At 48.7% G+C, this 22,930-nt stretch overlaps 2 protein-coding genes across 2 annotated transcripts in view; one reads left to right on the forward strand and one right to left on the reverse strand.

Moving 5' to 3' along the window:
* Positions 1-22,930, reverse strand: part of LOC149360010 (rho GTPase-activating protein 18-like) — a 235,751-nt gene that overhangs the window by 100,344 nt on the left and 112,477 nt on the right. The gene's annotated exons all lie outside the window — the stretch shown is intronic.
* dgt1 (KAT8 regulatory NSL complex subunit dim gamma-tubulin 1) lies at positions 6,020-12,343 on the forward strand. The gene is made up of 2 exons (XM_089572124.1): positions 6,020-7,236; positions 11,911-12,343. Exons 1-2 carry the CDS (start codon positions 6,200-6,202, stop codon positions 12,185-12,187), a joined length of 1,314 nt encoding a protein of 437 aa, XP_089428250.1. The 5' UTR covers positions 6,020-6,199; the 3' UTR covers positions 12,188-12,343.

Consider the following 22,930-nt stretch of genomic DNA (forward strand, 5'->3'; position numbering starts at 1 on the left):
GCTGCAACTCTACAGAGATAAGGTCAATAAAAGCTATTCTGGCAGGCATATGGAATGATCATTTTGTTTTCGACGCTGAGTACACGCACACGCGAAGCGAACCAAAATGGAACGGAGAGAAACGGGTTTACACACTGCATCCAAACCGACGCCAAGCGAGCGTCACAAAAGGAGAATAAAAATAAATAAATAACGAACGCAGCCATAGAATGCGGAAACGGAAGTGCTTCATACCAGATTACTGTCCGCGCTTCTACATACGCAAAAGCTAATTTCGGACGTATGCGCACATTACGGAGAAGGCGCTGGACACGGGCGTGTGTTGCTGCACGGCTCAGCCGTTATCTCGCCTCTTGCAGCCAATCTTCTTCCTTCAATGAGGGCAATTATTTCACTACGCGAGACAAGATATGGATATACGAAACGGGACGGCGCCGCTCAAAAACGATAAAAGGAAATTAATGTCACGCCTTCCGCTTGAATCGTCTGTTTCTTCTTTCTATTCCTCGCCCTTTCTAAAATATTGTTGCGAAGGCAGCACTACGCGAGTCGCCGAGCCATTTCGCGGAGCTGACGAAAGGCCATCCTGCGCATGCGCGAGGAGCAGTGACGTCGCACGGCGCACAGCTGGCGCGCCGCCGCCGTCGCTGCGCGGGTGACTCAGAGGTGCCGCCGCCACGCTCGCCAGTTCCGCATGCGCAGTAGCGGCACATAGCTAGCGCGCCGGGGCCGCCGCCGCTGCCGCGCGCTCTCCATCGCCTCTCTCTCTCTCCTCGTTGCTTCGCAATCCTCCAAGTTTAACCAGAGCTAAACCACTGGCAATTTTTTTCAATGCGAATGGCGAAACCGTTTCCATTGCAACCATGGCAGCGAAATCTTTGAAATGAGTGCTACATGACGCAGCAAACTTTCTTCGGGAGTGCAGAAAGTGAACAAGGCAAGGGGAACCCTCTGGGTGCTTAATTAGCCAACGTTTCAGCAAGAGGACTTGTCTTTGTCCGGTGGTGTGTGAAAACAAGCCATTTAAACTACGGTTAGATAAGTCCCCGTTTTTCAAATGCCACACCTCAGCTAGATGTATGATTTTGACCAACACCATTTGTTTCACCAATTTGCTATAACTGCTACAGAGTACAGCATGCAGGGTGAGTTTCCTGGCCAGGTGGATGTCGTTTTTAACTATATTTACAAATTATTGAATAATTCCCTGCAATGTTATAGTTAACTGTCTCAGTCCTTTCTTTTTTTTAGTCCGTATATGTTTACATACCAAGAAATGTTCCAAGTCCGTTCCCGCCGTTTCGCTAAAATTCGGCAAAGAGTTCATACACCGAGATAACTGCAGTCTCTTTCGCCTCCGGAATATTTCGTTACCAAGCGCACGAAGTGCGCACGAAACAACGTTCTCGGCGAACCGTTGTGCGTAACGAGCTGATAACGAGGTTCTCGTCGAAAGTTCGCACGACAGATCGAGTGCCGAAGTTTAGCGTGGTTCTCGCTTGACCTGAGCTACATTTATTAGGTAGGAGGTGAACGCCGAAGAGTTCGCTCATTGGATACTACGAACCGAGCATTTCACACAGAGAAGGCCTGCCGTATAACTATCACTGTAAAAGAGCAAAACGACATCTGGTGACGTCAGACACGGTTCCGCAAGGGCTTGCGGAGTCATGAAGCGCAAAAGCAAACGGAAAGAACCGTAATCCTATTCCCCACATCACAATGAGCGAGACTGCAGTGCCTAGATACCTAAATACACAGAACTCCCCCTCGGCGCACACATAACAGCAGACTATAACCTGCTCAGGCTAACATGCAAGCAGTGTACAGTATAGACGAACTAATTTAAGCCCACAGAGGCCACAAAATTCAGCGCCTGCCAAAATCCAAGCAAGAAAGGGAAATGTTCATTTCACTACAGGCCAGGCTATTGCAGAAGACCAATTGAACGACAGTTAGAGTAAAAGAACAATTCAGAGGCGTTTATTCGTCATTCCGTTACAAAGGGCGGATAGTTAAGTAAAGGCGGTCTTGATCCCTTCGTGTCCAACACCTGAGTCTCTTGTCTTCACGCGCCGCCCGAGCACTCGTCCCCCTCATCCTCACATCACATCCTCTCTCTCTCCTCATACGGGCAGCTCGGGTTGTTCTGAATAAAAGCTCGGACTGCTCCAAAACCCTTGTTACACGGGCAGAGTTAACTGCGGTTAGCGTAACCGCGGTCAAGCGTAACCGTCTCGCCCTCTGGCGAAGGATCTCCGTCGGCAGGGAAGAGCTGGCTTTCACACGACACAACAGAAGCCCTCCTGTCTGCGGAACAGTACGCAGGATTTGATTGAATTCGGACCATTGCATAGCAATACGGGTCCAGAAAAGGACACAGAAAGGCAGCTTAGAGGACACCATTGCCAAAAGCTTATTTCATTTCATTTCATTTCATTTATTGAAGCCTTATAAGGCGGGGGCAAGAACAGTGTGTAACAACATATGATACCAGCTCAACAAAAACAAAGGAACGAAACAAAGCAAAAAAAAATCATGAAAGGAGACAGTAACACAGGATCAGATTATTTGGTAAAGCCGAATACATCACGTAAGACACAGATGACTCGCTAATTTAGTGCGGAAAATTGCTCGATCTGAGCAAGAAGCAATACTATCAGGCAGGGCATTCCATCGGGCTATTGCGTCTGGAAAGAATGAATCATTCATCGCTGACGTGCGGCCTTTCATGGGAGTTATGGGTTGACTGTGGTTTAGGCGAGGGGATATTCTTGATGGCGGCTGTAGCAAAGGATGCCTGTTAATAGGTCGGTGTATTCGGGTAGGGATTTTTTATACGCCGCGTTAGATAGTGTTACATGTCGCCGTACACTATCACTCAACACCATCAGTGTTACGATGCGTCAAGGAAGAAAAAAAAAAGAAAGAAAATGTTGTTCTTGGTTCACTAAGCTTCATGTTGAGAGTGCATCCGTTCTTTGCGTCATCCCAGCCTAGTGGTACGATCCCGAAAAGTATCACTTCTCCTATGGGCGCTAGTCTCACTGATGACAAATGTACCACAGAAATAGAAGACAAGTCCAACGCACCATCCATAAGCAAAAAAAAATACGCGGAAAGGAGGTACAAACACCAAGTGAGATTCGCGTATCATAGCGGAAGCCTTCCAATATACCCGACAGCTTGCGCTATAGCAGTCCACCTGTCAGTATTTCTAGAGATTCTCAAGAAGACTGCTGCCAACGTTGACCAATGTTGGCCGTGCTGCCAACATTTGCGAAGAGCACAGGAGCAGACAGTTCGAGGTGTTTTAGATCCTAGTGACATATACCTGCATCCTCAGAAACAAAAACTGCAGATTTGCTAGCCCGTCCAAGCACCGATTGGGCACCATTCATATTTTACCAGTGGACGAAATCTAGTGCAACGTGAGAAGAAATGCCATGTACTGAAAGTACTGCAATATCTCAACCGCACGTCTGTCTTCTCACACAAATGACTCACCGGGAAAGAGAGATCACCACTCTCAAGGGTACAAACGAGAGTCTCACACACACAGCTCATACACCACACAATGTGGTTCTTATCAGGGCCAGCGCCTGTCAGGGCCAACGCCCAACATGCGGACTCTGCTCCCGGCTACCACCTTCCTGACATGTACCTTATCGAAGTAGAAATGTTATAGCGCAAACAAAGACACGGACAAGAGAGACGAAACACACACACAAGCGCGTGTCTTTGTTTGCGCTATAACATTTCTACTTCAAGATGAACTACCAACTCGCCCAACAGGAAGTTTTAATGAAGTTTATATCTTATCGAAGTGCCAAGGAACGATAGAGCCAATTGCGAAAATTAGTAACAGGAAATGTATTCGTTATTTCGGACCTGTGTGGCTGATTCTTACCAAAACTTTAGCAGGCCAGATGTCCATTTCAGTCAAGTACACAAGATAAGTATTGCAACTTCAATAAAACGGGACAAAGACCTTGTCCACTGGTCTCTCACGACCCCCCGGTGGCAGCACCCGCCATAGAAGGGCAGCGGCGCATCGCTTAACTGTTGCACCACTACGCCAGGAGTGGTATGAAGACACCCAGGTATCTATGAATGTAAAGTCGAGAATGACAAATTCCGCATATATTGGCATTAACTCGTTAACGCGGAAATTAAGTGTCCCCTCCAATTTTTCAATAAAATGTTCTTACTTTTGTTTGTTTGTTTCTACCTTCCTCCGCTCACCCTCCCTCTACGAGCCATCTCGAATGCATACAGTGCACTAGCAGCAAAACAAAATGATCACGCATTTTACCGTTCTACAAATACACTATATTAGCCTTCAATGCAACTATACGCACGTGCAGAAGTAAAGCTCAGCACGATGCGACATTTTTTTTTTTTTTAACATCTCGACAACTTACCAAAACGTGCTATGAAGTTATGGTTGAAGTGGAAAAAGATTACATTACGCCGCCAAAAGCAGACAGAGTATTATTGTGTAATAAAGGATAAGAATAAGAATAAAATTTCTTTGGTGCATATCGGATAAGTATATAAATTCGATATACAGGCGAGGATCCCAAAGTCAAGCGACTGTCACGGGATCCCCGGTAGATCAATACTAAATTGAATAGCAAACAAACAGCAACAAAGACAAGTACATTTTGCATTAATAACAAAGTAATTTATATAGAGAAACTTTATATATGATGGAAATGAATTAAGAGATTACCAGGGCGAAGAACATAACAGATATGTAGAACAAAAATAGCAAACCGCTATAAATAATATTGTGCAAAATACAAAAAGGAGAAAAGAAATAAAAAAAAAAACAGCGCTGCGAAAAACGATCAAGATACTCATAAAAGAGACAAAGAAACATAAAACATAAGTTAGAATACTAACGTAGGACCAGGGCAGGGATACCAGGAAGGACTTGTAAATTTAATTCGGCCCATAAAGTCAGGCACTATGAGATGAGACGTTGTGGGGCGTTCAGTTGGAAAGGCGGCAGGACAACATATGATACTTGTGACACTGGCAAAAACGATAACGAATATAATAGGAAGCCATCTTCTGCACCTCTTTAATCATTCACTGGCAAGTGGATTTTAGCGTGACGAACTTGCAAAGGTAATAACTATCCAAAGCGAATGATAACATCAGTAGGTTAGGTGCCAAAAATATCAACACGACACAGTAACAAAGCAGTAAAGAAAAACAAAGTTGAAAATCGGCGCGGTATCCACGCCCACAAGAGAAGTGACGGAGCGGATCAAAGCACGCCTGCATCACATGACCTGGATAAGCCGGCACATGGGCACTGACGTTTTTAGTTCTGAACTTATGATCCTCTCCTACGCCGACGCCGTTCGACACCGGAGAAAGGCGTGACAGAAGCAAACTTTGGTAAGCCCTAATTAAGCGATGAGAATGCAGTAGTGCTGGGTAAATATGTGTAACTGCGCACAATGACAGCGTTAAATATGCGTGCGCGCATGCGTCAACATGCATGCACATGTGATTATATTCGACTGAGATAACCCTATACCTACACCAAAGGAAAAGAAAGAATTAGCTGCTTTAAAAGTCTTCAAGTCGTTCCCAATTTTTTAGGGAACCAGATTCGGCATTTTTAGAGGACAATATTTTTTTACAGAGGCAGGCAGCTACGACACTAAAAGCCATAATATCATTCATACAAAATTCTGCGCGGAAAATGTCCAAATTCCGCTATATATCGCCATTATGTTTTTACAAGTCCAGAATCTCTCGCTTTTGTATAACCAACCTATCCAAAAACGTCGATACTAACTCATCCAAAAAAGGCGCCAAAGCAGACCAATTGCACCTATCATCATCATCATCATAGACAGAGACCTCAGAAACGCGCTCCAGCCGCTCCGTCACAACTCTCAGAGGCCGTCCCTTGCCGCGCTAGCTTCGTAAAGCCATGTCAGATGGCGCCACCAACCCAACGGCTTGCTGCGTATGTGCGTTTCTTACGTAGATGGCACTCGCGTCGCAAAAAAGCGCCGATGAAACACGGAGCATAATTAGCTGGCGTTGGACGTGCGTTGTTGTTCGCCATTTCGAAGCCGCTACGAAGTAGCTACCTTATCGCTGTATGTTCTGCTGAGTGGCCTCACTGGTCGTTCTGGACAGTGGTACAAACGCCGCGCACGACAGCGTCACGATGAGCGTCATAAGACGAGTCATGGTAAGTCGAAGGCCGCGAACGGCAACCGCCCCGGAGCGCAAGCTATGCAACTACATGCACCGCGTGTGCCTTCAAGCCAGGATCGAAGGGTACGAGTACTGCATGCGGCATGTTCTCGAGGACAAAACGGCACCGTTTCGCCAGTGCGCGTACACTCACGCCCAGAGCGGGCGCCGATGCGCTTACGCGGCTCCGAAGACTGACAAACGCGAGTCCCTGTGTCAGTTCCACGCCCGCAAGGCTCTCCAACACCGCCGCTCCTCGGGAAAAAAGCAGCACCTGGTCGAGACTCCGCAGAAAGTGATCGAAACGTTGGAGCACTACTGCCGCGACCCACAGCACTCGGTAGATCAGTCGGACACCGCGAGGAACACGGTGAAATTCTACGACGTCGAGAGCGACGAAGAACCGCTCACGCTCGGAGACAGTCGGCCGAATGCGGGCGGCGACAGCGACGCCGACAGCCTCGACAACGACTTGGACGATCCCTTGCGGCACGCTGGTGTGTTCACCGTTGAAGAAGCCTCGGCGATCACTCGCGAGAAGCTTGTGCGCTTGCAGACTCTGTACCTAGACCAGTTCAAAAGACTGAGGCACGTGCTGGCGCAAAAGCGCAGACAGTACCTTCAAAACAAGGGTTCATCGGAGCCGTTGACCAAGGACTTCGCCTCACCACAGGAGGAGGCCTTATACAAGCGCTACCGTGCCTACTACCGTTACCACCGCACCAACGGGCCCGAGGCCGTGCTCAGGGCTCGGTTCAAACACAAGCAGAAAGGCACGCACACGAGCAGCGGCGCGACTTGCAGCCAGGCAGGGTGCAGCAAGCGTGCCATTCCGTTGTCAAGGTTTTGCCGCGCTCACATTCTCAGCGACCGCAAGCAGCAGCTGTTCGAGCGCTGCGATGGCGACAGCAACAATGGCCAGCCTTGCAACTCTGTCCTGCTGAAAGTCCGCAGCCTGCGTGACGCCTGCCTCGTGCACGCCGCGCCCAACCCAGCCTTGGGTCAGAGGTGAGTGCAATCCAGGCCAGCGCAGTACTTTCGGGAGAAGCCTTACATGTGCAGGAACCTGACCCCACCCCTCCCTACTTTTCTCAGCCCTGTCCGGTGTTTCTTTCCATTCCTAGAAATACTTTATGGCTTGCAATCCATTTGCATGGCTTATTTTGCATGAGTCGAACTATCTTGCATGAGTGGAAATAAATGAGTAATATCACTACTTGCATTACTGAAGGCTACTTGCCACCTGCAGACTTAACAGAAGTGACTGAGCACTTAGTTTGGGCTGACATTGCCCAAACCATGTTGGAGTAGCTACAGGGCACCTGCTATCGTGAGCCGCTGCAAATACATCGTGCAGCATCGTCTTGGACCCAGCAGTTAATGCTCTACGGCGATAATGTCAGTCTCTGCCACGTGCTCTGGCATTCATGGTAAGTTTGCGGGCAGTAGTATGTTCTCGACGTCACCATAGGTAATTTACAGTGCAAGGCGTGACTCAATACATAGCTTGCACCGACGTCACATCCGGTGGCCGTCGGTTGCGAGTCGGCCATGCTGCCGAACCACCGCCAGACCGCCTCTAGCTTTCCGCTGCCTATGTTAGCTTGAAGTGTCGGTTCTCGTCCATCCGTAGATTCGGTATGGTTTGGTGTGCCACCCTTGGCTGCTACGACCATAGCAACAGCTCCAGGTGAAAGAAGAAGCCGTTTAACACGAGCTTCATCTGCATTCATAAGATAATCGTAGGCATGCAAGTGCAAGCGCTCCATGACTCAGTACGAATCTGCGCGAGACATCGCTGGCTCGGAGTGCTCTTTGTGACAGGTAAAGAGGCTTGTGTCGTCGACTAAATGTTTACGAAAACGTAGGAAGCAATGACTACACTCTCGAATGTTGCTGTTTTGATTGACGCCATCCAATTTGTCTGACGACACAAACCCAGACTGGGTCCCGTGTCGCTGCATCTTAGCTACAGCACTAGGCAAGCCGGCTCGGATCGCCACGACCGCAGCGAGCAATGACGGCAGAGAAAGTGGCGTGCCGAGGCCGAGCTTTTTGTCTCGTTGCTTGTGCATCGCAGACAGGCTTCTCACCCACCTACTGTAGAAATCATTGTGTGCCTCCATTGATTCGAAGGCTTTCATTTCTTCCAACTTCACAAAGCTGGAAAGAGTACACGATATCCCCCATGGGCCACTTCAAGGAACACATCAACGCCCATCATCGCGTCGACTCCCGGTTGCAGCGTGTACGGATCTGTATCGTCGCAAATTTTCACTTTGTCTGCGTAGCCTACGCGCGCCGATCGAATAAATTCAGACCAGTAGCCTGCACTGAATGGTTCATTCCTCTGTGGAGTAGGCATCGCGCCCGAAAGATAAGAAAATAATCCAAAGTGTCTGAGGAGTGGCCAGGCATCGCAGGGCGGACGGGCGGGGATGGCCGATTGGTTCGGCAGCATGGCCGCAAGCGCTTGATGGAGGCGGAAGTGACGACACGTGCAACCTATGTATAAGCATCAGGGGTGGTGCACGTGCTACACCAGGTGTTTCCATGTGGCTTCCAGCATGTTAGATAAGCTGAGAGGAGAGAAGAAGGAGCCCCACTAAAGAAATGAAATGTTGATGACAGAGTAGAACCCCTTCAATGAACTGAGCCAGTGTAGTGATTGCAGTGTGTCCTTATTAACTGGAGCTGTAGGTAATTTATATTGTGCCGCAGCATGTGTGCCAAAGATAACAATGACAGATATCACTGAAACCTCGACGTTTCCTACCAGTAATGCATTGCATTCCTGTTTGTCAGTCAAAATGGCTTCACAGGTTTTGATTAACACTAGTACAGGCACACAACCTTGCGAAGTTATTTGTGTACTGTGACACAGCTGTCAAGAAGACCACATAATGGCACAGTTTACTATTTGAGCCAGTGAAATAAGGGATTGACTGCCATAGTATCAACCTGAGTGTAGCCATGGGGGTTAGAAACTTTCTGAAACCACAGTTGAAGAATATGGCCCTGTGCATTCCCACTCTGTCTAGTGTGGCCTCTAGCTGACAACTGCCAGCTGTCCTGCTTGGTTAGCTTAGTTGAGAGAGTGGCTGCCATGGAGACGTAATGATGCCAGGTTTGGGAACCCTCAATGAGGTAAAATTTGTCAACTGCAAAGCACTGAAAATGCTGTTTAGCAGACTTTTGTAAGGGTATGGCAGTGTTCACCTATAGTGCTAATGGTAACCATTCTATAGTTCCGAAACCCCTAATAGCACAACTGCTTCATTCCTCCTTCAAGTTCATCGGTCCAGATGGTACAGAAAATCCCCCAGCAATGTCAAGAAAAATAGGGTGACGTCAACAAGCCGAGCACCGCCACTTCAGACAGTCATATACATGCCATTCATCTATATATGCTCCCCACTGGCCAACCTCAATGTGGCGTCAATTTTCCCAACAACATTCATGCCAAAATTGTGACACAACCTTTTGTAATACAGTGTTCCGGGTGGTGTCATACAATTTCTCGTTGACTAGCACATGTAGCAAGTTGGAGGCTAGCTTGCAGCAGGGATTCGAACCGACGACATATGTACCTTCAATTGTTTATCTGCCCAGACTCTTTACCACTTCAATTAAAGTGGCTTTGAAACACCTTCCGAGGAGGGCACATCAACTTGCTCAGTCACTACACTGGGTTGTCATGAACACCAGAGTGAGACAATACACTTTTACATGCAGCACAGAACCCACATCATGCACGAAATCTGGCAAGCTCTTTCTGACAATCTTCGTCATCCAGCGTTCTGGGTGATGTCATATGCGCACCTGTGTGTGTGTGAATGGTTGTCAATGCACCCTTAGTCAGTAATGTTTTCGCATTCCTGCATGTAAGCAGTCTCCAGTGTCTCAGCCAAATTTTTTTTCTAACTGTGAAGATTTGAGAATGCTGTTACTTTTTCTCTGTAGCCATATGACAGCACTAGAATCAATATTAATGATAACCATTCCCATGATTCCAAACCTGCTGCTGGTTCCTGTGAAAATTTTGCACCATGTCTCACTTAAGTGAACAGCGATATGGATTATTTGAGGATCAGCAAGTGACAGCTGTATTTCTGATATCTACATTAAATGCAGCCCCAATTTTAACTTATGTTTCAACTTTTGTCTTTTTTTCTCCCATTTTTCTGTTTTTGGCTTGTATACCAGTGAGATAACCATACCCACTTGTCACTATGCAAGTGTGTTCCTTGTGCTATACGTGGTGCTAAAGAGCATAAAAGAAAAGGCATCATCTCTTATGTCATTCAGAGTTTATAGCAGTGATAATTGGTGAAGCAAAGACTTGTGCGAAGTCTTAAATATATCCAGAGGTGACTCATTAAACTGTCTATGATTTTAAATTGCCGTATTTGAAGTATTCAACTTAACATCGGGAACATAAATATATTAAGACAACACTTTAACACACGTGTTCAATATCTACAAAAGCAAAGTGATAAATTATGTCAGTCACAAGCATGAGAAGTAGGTTTTGGTACTACAGATCTAATACCTGCTGATGATATAAGAGGCAAAGGATGTTTTGACTAGACAATCCACCCTACATGTCAGACCTGATGTCCTTGCTCCTCACCCTGTCCATCTATTTCCTCTTTCCCTTTTACGTCCCCTTTACCCTAGTGCAGGGTAGCCAGTCAGGATTACTCTTCTCATTGACCTCCTGTGTTCCTGTTCTTTCATACCTCACTCTGTCTGTTAGTTTGTTTCCGTACTCTGAAGGGACAGGTCTGAATGACTTGGAGGTTCCTCACACCATTCTACAAGGATTAAAGTTGAAATTTTTTTTTTTTTAGGAAGGTTAAAGAAACTGCAGATGTGATGCACTCAAGGTGATTGTAGTGAAGAAGTCTTGTGGCTCCAGTTGTTACTTTCTTGATCAGGCTAGGAACTTTTCACTAGCCCCTCATGGAACCCTACAATAGTTTTTATGTGGTATTTGTTGTGATAGCGGTCATGTGTTTGGTTTGTCGTGATCATTTTTAGCTTAGTGGGCCATTGGATTAATCAACCTTTAATTGCTGTGCAAGCCTTGATAGTGTCACCTGGTGCTTACTCTATAGCTGCGTTTTGTGTACAAATGAAAGGTCTAGAGCATGGTGAAACGATTTAATAGTTCCTCACGCAACTTATTCTACAAAATGCAGCCATGATTAAATTGCTTATCATGTCCCTTTAGATAATACTGTCCTCATTTCCATTTTGCATGAAGTGCAGTGAATCACACTGATTCAGGATGAATTCAGGAAGATGAATCTCACTGATGGTTCACCCTCAGGTATCGCTTCCCATATGAGGGTTTGCTCATGACGCTATCAACATCAGCAAAGCTTTCCTTTGTAGCCATTTGTCTACGCTTGAGTGGATGCCTATGAGTAATTACTCCCTTATTACTAACCTACTCCAGCTTGAGGGATTCCCCTCAACATTTGATCAAATGGCACTAAATTTGCCAGCGTGACAGTAGCAATATATTTCAGGATGTGCATTTTCAAGAGCCAAAATAAGCTGTTATACTCTGCTACACACTCATTTGCATTCCTGCGAGCTTTTCTTGCACTTTAGGCTGAAGCATCGGTAATGTTTCTTTCCTGGTTGTTTGTGCACATGCTGTTTTACTTGCAGTGTTGCTGAACGCAAGAGTAGCAGCGAGAGCATGCACGTGGACGTGGAGAGCACAGTGGACATGGACATGCCTGAGATAGAACACTTCCAGTCCATGGATGACATAGCCGCCCTCGGCTTGGATGTGGTTCAACCAGGTTGCCTCTTTGGCCTTAACCAGTTCGGAGATCCCGGTGAATCAACAGACTCGGCCATGTCTGACGATGGTGGTGCAAGCAGCATCATAGGCCTGGGAGCACCTGCGGACATCCTTGATGATGTGGACGTTGTGAAGTGACCTTTTGTGGCTGTCTGGTTTTGCAACAGTGTTCTTGTGACTGACCTGAAAACTGGATTTTTTTCTTGCAAGCACAAGCAGTGCTGATCGTGTTGACGTGCTAGTCTTGTTTCACCATGATCTGAGCATTAAAACTTCATATAAGTTAGTTTAAAAGCTTCTTAATGAGTTTTTTTATCTACGAGGATACAAAACAGGAGCTTTTGTATAAAGCACACCATTAATGCTGATCCTCAGCAAGCTCGTCATTATTAACATCGCTTAACTTGATCTTCATTGAATTTTCCACGTGCAATCGAAGCAAAGTGCTGCTACAGCCCTGTCCAATGCTTAATCACGTGGTTAGCCTCCCACCCACCGGGTGTCATGAGGTGCATTCATAACAGTAGGCTGCAGCTATCAAATATTCCTGTGATGGTGTAAAAGCAATATAGACGATTTTTCTTTTAATAATTCCTATCTGAAGTGGCACTTAAATACATTACTGCTTAGGATGTGCTCTAGAACAATGCTCATGGGTCGCACATGATGGCAAGCTCACCCACACCACTGCCACTCTTTGCATGTCCGTGCTCAGTATCACCTGTATGGTGCGGTGTGTCGCTGGACATTGAAAGGGTATGCACGAAGACAACACTATCCACCTCGTCAGTCAAATTCAATATGCCCCCACCACCACAGTGCTGATCGCTCTACTAAGAGTAGGATTGATATCCATATCCGTATCTTCTTTAAGACAGCTCTGGGCCTCCCCATGTATACATCTATCACTTGACTCCTTGCTCGCTCTTGGGGTTCACAACACCTTTTCGGAAACCCAGGATGCTGTTTCGAACTCCTAACGCACTCGTCTCCTCACCACCTCGGCTTGTAGGGCCATCCTCTTACAAATTGGTCACCTGTAAACCACACAGACCGTGGCCCTGAACCAGGATTTTCTCCACTACTGTACATTCCAACCTTCACACGGATTCTGTCACATGAACTGCAAGTTTCGGGTCCCCCCACCATTAGGCCCGTCTTCGCAGCCTCCGATACGGCCAAGACACCACGGCCATTATGTGGATGTGGCTTCGTATGCACAGCCCCATAGATATACCTGCGCTCCTGTCAATCACATCAACACCCCTATCTTGGAGTGTCCTTTATGGCCCCAGACTTGGCGCCCGCTGAAGCTATCCCTATAGCCATCACCATCACAATGAGCAACACCCAACACCACAGCTCCCACATTTTTACAGACTCCTAAGCCGCCTCAGAGCCTACACAAGTGGTCATGTCTCGCGCACAGCTCTCCGTGTTTTGGGTGGCCTTCTGCAACATGATCACGTCATCATCATCAGCAATATTAGGGCTGATGCCCTAGCTCAAGATATACCTACCAAGCGGGGCACATCGACTCTACCCTCTCAACCCATTTTTCCACCCGCCTAGAGACCCTCTGCCTAAATCGGCATCTCTACACCCCTGGCATATAAGCAGCTTTACGCAGCGGACTACTACCACCTACTTTCCTCAATCTCTACCGCTCCACCATATGCACTGCATTCATCCAACATTATACACAGATTCGTGTCCCTCATGTGGCGATATTCCTACATTCACAACCGTTACCCAACATGGCACTGGAGCAATGGGAGACGACGCTGGCCAGCGGCACTCTGGGAAAGCAGGAGGCGCCATCGCCAGAGCATTGGTGGAAGCTACTGGAGACCTCAACTGAGGACCCCACCGACAGTCCGCTCTGATCTGCTTTTTTGTGGTAAAAGTTTATTTCCTCTTTCTCTCGTTTTCATCCGTGATGCGTTCTCGCACCAGGAGGACAGCTTCCAAGCAGACTTCCAAGTAAAGCTTCACTTGCAGGTGCACGGCAATATCTCATGATTGGCTACGAGAAAAGTAAAGTTGCAGTAACTGACTCGCTCAAGGTGGACACTGGAACTGCACTGTGCAGGGAAAGAATGCCATGTTTCGATGGAACCAAAATGCAAAAGATGCCCATACCCACCCCAGATACAGGATACTAATCAGAGCCCTTCACTAAGGCGACTCTCTCTCTCACCTACTCTGTCCCTTCCTGGACAGCACAGTTGAGGCGTCCACCGAGAGTGGGACAGTTACTGCACCTTTCCTACTGATTTAAGGAAGAAGGGGGAGCGGAAGACAGGAGTTGCCATAGTGAAGCCTGACTACGCCCACTGCAGGACAAGGGCCACTCCCACACCTCTGCTTAGAACAGCGCTTGTCCTAGCCTTAGTCGCTTTGGGACGTTAAACCCCATAAACCAAACCAATCCATTCCTTTTTATTTTTCTTCGGCCGTTTCTCTCGCGTAGTACACCTCTAAAATGCATAAATGCACGTGCGGATTTACTACTGCGTTTCCGCCCTGGGCCAGTTTGCTCTTCCTCAAGCGACATCGCCACCAGCGGGTTCCCCCCATGGGTCACCATATCGACTCCCAGCTTAGCGCGGACACCCGATCAACATAGGTCAATATGCGACAGGACCCGCAGCCACAACCCGTCCTCTAGCGCCGGCCTCCAAGTAGGTGGCTGGCTACTGAGCCGGAGTTCCCGAGTTCGAACCCGGCCGCGTTTCGATGCAGGCGAAATTCAAAGGTGCCCGTGTGCTGTGCGATGTCAGTGCTCGTCAAAGATGCCCAGGTGGTAAATTGGTTTTTGAGGAAAGGAAACGGCGCAGTATCTGTCACATATCTCGGCGGACACCTGAACCGCGCCGTAAGGGAAGGGAGGAAGGTGGGAGTGAAAGAGGTGCCGTAGTGGAGGTCCCCGGAATAATTTCGACCACCTGGGGATATTTAACGTGCACTGACATCGCACAGCACACGGGCGCCTCTTGCGTTTCGCCTCCATCGAAACGCGGCCGCCGCGGTCGTGTTCGAACCCGGGTACTCCGGCTCGGTAGACGAGCGCCTTACCACTGAGCCACCGCGGCGGGTGGCCGAAATTATTCTGGAGCCCTTCACTACGGCACCTCTTTCTTCCTTCACTCCCACTTTCCTCCCTTCCCTTACGGCGCTGTTCGGGTGTCCACATAGATGTGAGGCCATTTCCTTCCCTCGAAAATCAATTTTCTATTTTTTTTCACATCCGGATTTCAGCAACAAAGCTGCGCGCGGATACACTGCCTTTACAGACATAAGCCGCCAGAACATAACGAACAGCTCCTTTCCTTTACCTAGTAAATTATAGACCATGCACCACTGCATGAACGACGAACTTATCTGCAGGTTTCACTCGACAGTTGCGAGATGCGTATACAGGGTGTTTCAACTGAGACTACACAATTTTTAAAAACAAGCTTTTTAGTTAGAAGAGCGGTAACGCTTGCAAGGCAGTCAAAAGTTTCAGCTGGACGTAAACAGTGCTAATGAGCACAATATATCGGGAATGTCACACCCTCGGTATACGCCTACCAATTACCGATCCCACACAGCTCCAGGTCCCCCGCCTCATTCACCGCGATTTATTTATTAAACCTCTCCCCAAAAACATGCATCCCACCTACCACGAACACCGCCGCAGAGCTCGCGCACGGGCACTCCACAAGCACTATATGGCACGGAACCGTATGCCGTTTGGGTGGATGCCGCATGCACGGGCGAGGACGCGGTTGTAGCCATCACGAACCCCTCCCTCCAACCCATTGCCACCCTTCGCATAACCCCTAATGCCACTTCGGAGGAGGCCGAAGAGGCCGCCATTGCCCTGGCCATCACCCGCACGGAGGCCCGATATATACTGTCAGATTCCAAAACTGCCATACTAAATTTTGCTCGCGGGAGAGTTCACGTCCCTGCATTTCGCATACTGGACTCCCTCGCCGCGCACCCGCCCCGCCATGTGGAGCTGATATGGGTGCCTGCCCACTCCGGGAATCCCGGAAACGAGGCCGCCAACGCTTTAGCCCGAGCTTCTCAACCGGGCGCCGGCGGCCTCCGACCTGGGGTTCTCGCGGGAGCGCATGCACTCATTCAGTGAAATGACGCAGGCCTGCAAAGCCGAGCGTCGGCTCTACCCCCCACCTCATCCTTCCCTCGACAATTACCATCAGACACTTTGGAGGCGGCTCCAAACACGCACTTTGCCCTCCCCTTATATACGCTCGCGATATCACCCAGTCCACATGAACCCTTCCTGTACCCTCTGCCACCACCCCAAAGCCACCCTCGACCACATTCTTTTCCTCTGCCCGGCGGATCCTCCCCCGCGGGGCCTGGAGCACCTTACCACTTGGGAGGCTTGGGAGACCCTACTGCGCTCCGAGGACCCGGCCAAGCAAGCCATCGCCACCGGCCGGGCTGCCAGCGTCATGAGCCTCCGGGACATGAACGTTTGAGTGCAGTGGGGCCGTGCGGGGGCCCAAGGACCGACGTGTCCAAAACTCCCTTGTTACAAATAAAGTTTTCATCATCATCATCATCATGTTCAAATGTAATGTAAAAATAATTTCCAGAAAATACGAATGCTCTTGCTTTACAAGTCGAAAAAGGAGCCATAAACTCGCAGGTCGGCACACAAGTCGAGAGTACCTGTCAAAAAGACTGGTTAAAATGGCGCTCTTCGCATCGAAAACGCGGTATATGCCTACTCTGACTGAAAGTTACGAATTACTTATTTGCTACTGGTTAGGAAGTAGTTACTCATGCTTTTCTGCGTATCGAATGGGAACGAGAGTACGGATTGCACGGGCGAATGAGTTGTGGCGAATTCAGGAGGTCGCGAATGGCAGTAAGGCTAATGCCAATAAATTTATGCGTCTGGCACCGCACGAATGCCATTAAAACTTAAGGCAGTAAGCACTTAGTGGCATTAAATCTGGCCGTGTGGCACGGGACTAGCAGGCTGGTTAACTAATATTGAATAGTCAATTGTTGAACTATTACTGTTAGGCGCCTTAATTATTGCTAGACGTGTAGCCCACCGTAAGTAATACCATATCAGTTTGTAGAATTTCGAAAATGCGGTTATCCTCGGCGCAGTGGCCCAAGAAATTTTGGCTACATCGCGCCAAAAAACGTGCTTTCGAGAACCTTGCAAGCAAAGCAACTTCTCCAGTGCATGTTAACTCGTCGAAGTAGTCAAAATTTGCTTGGCGCAGCGCCGAGGTTAACTCCATTTTAGAAATTCTAAAAACTGATATGGATATTACTTACGGTCGGCTACACGCTGGTCGATAGTTAATTGGTTTATTGGGGTTTAACGTGCCAAAGCAACTAAGGCTATGAGGGACGCTGTCGATAGTTAAGGCAGGCGCCTAATAGTAATAGTTAAACAGTTGACTATTCAGTATAAGTTAAACAGCCTGCTAGTTACCACGTCCTAGCCGTATTCCGATGCACTACACAGCTTACAATGCTCTGCCGAAAAATGCGCTCTTATAGCTCAAAAAACCTATTTTTAAAAATTGTGTAAAGTCTTAAGCGGAACACCCTTTATATCGTCAACATACTGTCGCAATCATAAGAAGGTTCTTATCGTGATTAAAAGTAAAACGCAGACTTCAAAAAAAGGCAAGGCAACACGACAGGACACACGCAGTCTACTCTTGCCTTCTCGTGAAGTCTGCGCCTTACCTTTAATCTTTAATCTCGAACGAGATCCAACTCGCCCAACTTTGTTTTGCTGTTCTCATATGCGGGTCACAAGCTTCGCACGAGTACTAGGTCGCGCGATTGAATTCTGGCCATGGCTGTCGCAATAGGCTAAAGTGAGGGCCAGCCTCCAAGATTCGCGTTGCACTCTTCAAACAACCTCGGAAACCACGCACGTGTCAACAGCGCGACGGGTTCTCCGCCAGCCTACGAGGTCACACGTTCGAATTCTAGCCACCGCTGCACACATCAACAGAGACTGCTACCGCGCCCATTTTCTAAACACCGCTTCCTTGCACCCTTCCTTCGGACGGCGTAAAATCGATTGCGGAGTACACACGCTAGCCTCACACTCATGGTTATCATATCAGGCAGACCCTTGGCAGCTCGTCCCGGCCAGCCGTCGGTGCACTCCTGGGTGCCGCGACAGGCTCTGCCGGAATGAACCCGGGAGAAAGTGAGGCTGCAGCGAAAGGGAGCAGCGGAGGTTGTTGGGCGAGGCAAGGAGAAAGCGGGCCGCTCATGGCGGCCTCCTCCGCGTCGTCCGACCGGTGGATTTCTCTTCCACGCCTGCCTGCCTGCGCGATCGCAGTCTCTCGTGACTCGCTTGCCAAGCGCGCGCACGGCGAGGGGTCAACGCTGCATCAATCAGCGGTCTCCGTAAAGCCGTACGGCGGATTACAGTCCAGAGGCAATTAGGTTGCAGTCATAACTGCTATAAGGGCAGAGGGCGCCCCGGGGCGCCCCGGGGGGCCCACTCGAACGCGGGACAGCACAGGTCAGCCATATCTCTAGAATGATGGACATTGTGTCCAAGGGGGCGGGGGGCAAGAAGGGTTAGAGAGAATACAGTTTTCTAACCTTACGCCGCCGCGGTGGCTCAGTGGTTATGGTACTCGGCTGCTGACCCAAAAGATGCGGGTTCGATCCCGGCCGCGGCGGTTGAATTTCTTTGGAGGAGAAATTCTAGAGGCCCGTGTACTGTGCGATGTCAGTGCACGTTAAAGAACCCCAGGTGGTCGAAATTTCCGGAGCCCTCCACTACGGCGTCTCTCATAGCCTTAGTCGTTTTGGGACGTTAAACCCCATAAACAAACCAACCAACGAGTTTTCTAACTTTGTTGTTTTTGCGTGTCTTTTTTATGCAATTTCCGCGTAACTGCAACTCTCTTCACAGTTGGGTACCAGTAAAAGCACGAATCCTGCTGCTGTTGTATACAGCGCAAGTATCAACACTTAGAAGATTATTAGAGGGTATTCCGATAAAGGCAGTATTGCAAAGAAATTACAATAATCTTTACGACACTTTACAATACAATTTCTTTACAATATGCGCCACCAAGTAGCCCGACAGCGCGCCCTTGTGGATAAAGGCAGCACTATCATTTAAAGGAGGCGTACAATTACCATCGCTCGAACATTCCGACTAGTAGTAGTAGTGGTGGTTTTATTGGTACATTTTATATGGAAGGTAAAAGAATGTCTGCTGCCCCGGCATCTGCTATCGCAGCTGGAAGCACCTGAGCTGGGGCAGCAGAAATAAAGGATAGCAGGCAGTGTGTAGAAGTGAAAGGAAAGGGGTGCTGGTCGCGGATTCAAAGCACACGCGGACACAGCCGGGGCAAAGACAGTTTCGAATCCTACTTCCCGTGCGGGCAATCCCCGTGGCGGAGTCGCCTATACCATAACATCGTCTCTACATGCCGCGCTATTAGGGCGATCCATCAAGCGCGTACTAGGGGGGCAAGATTGCATCTCGGTGGCAGTCGTTGCGACGGCATTTCGCAACCGCGCACGCGGGGCGTCTCTGACGTTCTGAATTGCCAGCCACCGTTGTATATCGCTGCCCCAGACACGGCGCGGCCCCGCACGATACGCCAGGGCACCTTGCGCTTTCTCCCGCGCTTGGCATTGTCCTCGCGGAGATACACACACCGCCACTTAGAGGGTGTGTCCGGATTCCCACGTGCCCAGGGTGTCCAGCTGGAAGGCCGTACAAGAGGCGTGCGAACAGCGTGGCGTGGTTTCTTTGTTTTATACGGCGTGCCGGATACCGCGGAGAGCTGGGCACGAGAAGAATATTGTCTGCATATCGTTTTGAAACAATGACGACGACGCTACGGGGATGCGCTGTGATGAATGGTTGTTTGCCTCTATCAAGTGTGCAAAGCACTGCGCACATGCGACGTACGTAGCTCGCCAGCGACTGCGGAGAACGAGCGAAGGTTCAGGTAAAGACTGGTCTCAGGTCGTCTATGCGTTTGGATCTTCTGCTGAACGGAGAATATTAGGCCTCCTTCGTATTCGCGTTTCTCTGAACACCCATTTGATGAAAGCAATAAGTAAAGAAGATTTCCTGCTCCAGAAGCAAGGCCATGTCCTGAAGCACGAAGAAGAATTCTGGCAGGCTTCTCTATATATTTTATATGCAGACAGTTACGTAAAGTGCTACGAGTAATTGATTAGTTGCAGCAAACTTTTTCTTAATTTCTCAATCAGCCCAATTACTATCTCGGCGATAATGCTCACTGGAATTATTTCTTTTTCTTGTGAGTAATCGATTGAGTGACTGTGTCACTGAATAAATAAGCCTGTTCAGAAAAAATTTGCAACAAGTAGTTAAAGGAGTAAAGGCGCCAAATTTTTGGTTGCTAGTTTTGCCCGTTGTAATGATGCGTACCCCCATGGTATTCGCCTACGACTGCTGAAAAATCTCTAATTGAATTTCTTGTCTAACCTGTTCCCGTTTCCACAGCCAAGGCTATGAAGTCAATGGTCAGTATGAGTCACGTGAGGCATGAAAAAAACTGCTGTATAATCGCTCCTTCGTCGTCTTAGTTCATTAGATGGCCGGGTATGGGGGAGGCGGTAGGTTAGCACCAAAAAGGAACTATTTGTGGTCTAAACTGCGCACATGAAACAAAAGTTAGAAACAGCAAATTAGTGCTAGGCTTGGAGAACAAACATTGCAATTTATTAATGAACAAAGAATTGAACTCAGAAAGCAAAATCCGATAACTTAATATCACCTAAGCGTGCTAATCAAGCTGTGTAGTTGATTTCTACTAGTGCATAAATAATATCCGTAATTCCAAAAGGAGAGGGGGGGGAGGGGCAACCCCCCCCTTGCCCCCCCTTCCGGACGCCCATGGCATTTCTAGAACTTCGTCCGTAGAAAAAAAAAAATTCGGAGCCAACGCGGTTTTCACGTGCGCAATTTCTCACTTGTGGCCGATCCCCCAACTCCCAATTCCTTTGCTAAATCCGCCTCTGATGCCTGCGAAAGGCAAAATTTCGTCACAATCACGTCCCCCAGTGCCGTCTAGAAAAGGGGGGCCACACCGGAACTACAGCGAGCAGACAGCACCAAACTATAGCCGCCCAAAGCAGGATCAGTGCAATCTCCGTCAAGCGCTTTCAATGTGCCGCCTGGTCTTGCGACGCTGTTACGTGGTAGTTTCGTTCTGCTGCGCTCAACACTAGAGGCTGTTATGGCTCGAGGTAGCGTGTCCGGGATGAGGAACGTCTGAAGCTTCAAAGTTGGAGATTACAAAAACAAGCAGATTTAATGGCAAGAAACAAAGACACTTATTTACAAAAAGAAGAACAAGGAATAAAAAAATTTAAAGTTCATGACGTCGAATGACTGGATGAGCCTTTTACCCAGGGCCCAGAGCGTTCGTGCTCACTTTGGTCGCAGGTTATATAGCCCAAGGCTCCGCCCTTTCACCAGGCGACAATACATCGCGACACAAAAGATCGGCACTAGCACAGCCAACTAAGACACCTGTTGAGAGCCCGCACGTGGGAACTGGCGAGGATGAACCACTGTAGCACTGGCACCACTGTAGCACTGAGTTGGCCGCTCGCGTCCATCAAACACAGGTGTGGCAGGATGACGTCACATACGCAGCTGGCCAAGACACCTGCTGAGAGCCCGCACGTGGGAACTGGCGAGGAAGATGCCAAGTCCGCCTCGCTATAGCATTGTGTTGGCCACTCGCGTCCATCGAACACAGGAGTGGCCTGTTGACTTCGCAGACGCAGCTGGGCCGGCTTCCTCTGATTCGTTCCGGGCTTCTTTTAGTCGAGGGGCAACTTATCTTCCCCGGTCGTCGGTCCTTCTAGAACCTTCTAGAAGGTCGTTGGCACCGAGCCGTGGGGTCATCTTCGGGTTCAAACGTCCCCTCGAAATGGTGCTACGGTTGAATCCACCTCCGTTTCATCTCGGGTCTCAAGATGGGTCGTAACAAGGCGAAAAGCGAATCGGCCAAGACCTAACCAGCCTGTTACAAACGTGCTAGTTTCTTCAGACGTAACCGTCACTTTCCAACTGTCATTTCGAAATGTGCTCGAAGAATGCTTATCACACGTTCCGCTCCGTTCGAGAGCTGGGCAGCGGTGGTTTGCAGCACAGCTAATCGGCCCAATATGGGAAATTTATTGGAAAAGGCTGGTTCTACAGAGGACCAGAGTGAGAAGCAGATGGGTGTTATGCAGATGGGTGTTAACGCGAGTTATCGGCACAGAGATGGCATTGTAAGGTAGACGTATGGGGCACTGCGGTAAGTGCCGAATTTCCGTTACCGCGACCTCGCTTCCGTGATAGAAAGCAAAACAAATTCCTCATTCATTCGCTTGTATACTGTTGTCACCGTCGCATTGGCCCTCTTGAGCCGGTTTGCTGAAGACAGTGTGGTCGCTCAAGTGCAGTTCTCAGAAAACAGGAAGTGTAACAGACTGCACCCGTTTGGAGCCATATCTGTGAAACTACCCTGTGAGAGTTCTACAAAAGGCTTTTGTTTGAACGGGCGCAGTGCTTTTGCGAGTACGCGTATTCTCATTGGAGAACGGTATGGTACGGCACGGTACTGTACGGTTGGTATGGTATGGGACGGTACGGTATTGTATGGTAGGGTAGGGTATGGTAGGGTAGGGTATGGTAGGGTAGGGTACGGTGTGATATGGAAGGGTCCGGTATGGTAGGGTACTGCATAGAGTTTCTTACTATTACCTAGAGGGAAAGCTGGCGGCGCTGCCCTTCAGCCACCGTGGACGCCCAAAGCATCATGGGGCGGTGAGCTACTTGTTGCGGAACAGTCGTAGTTTTTCGGGAACACAGAGTGG

Source organism: Amblyomma mixtum, chromosome 2 (assembly GCF_055824585.1).
Source record: "Amblyomma mixtum isolate Tamu chromosome 2, ASM5582458v1, whole genome shotgun sequence".
Lineage (NCBI taxonomy): Eukaryota > Metazoa > Arthropoda > Arachnida > Ixodida > Ixodidae > Amblyomma > Amblyomma mixtum.

Coding starts and splice junctions, on each gene's coding strand:
- dgt1 (XM_089572124.1), top strand. CDS start 6,200: ATGAGCGTCATAAGACGAGTCATGGTAAGTCGAAGGCCGCGAACGGCA. Junction 7,237..11,910: donor AACCCAGCCTTGGGTCAGAG/GTGAGTGCAATC, acceptor TTTTACTTGCAG/TGTTGCTGAACGCAAGAGTA.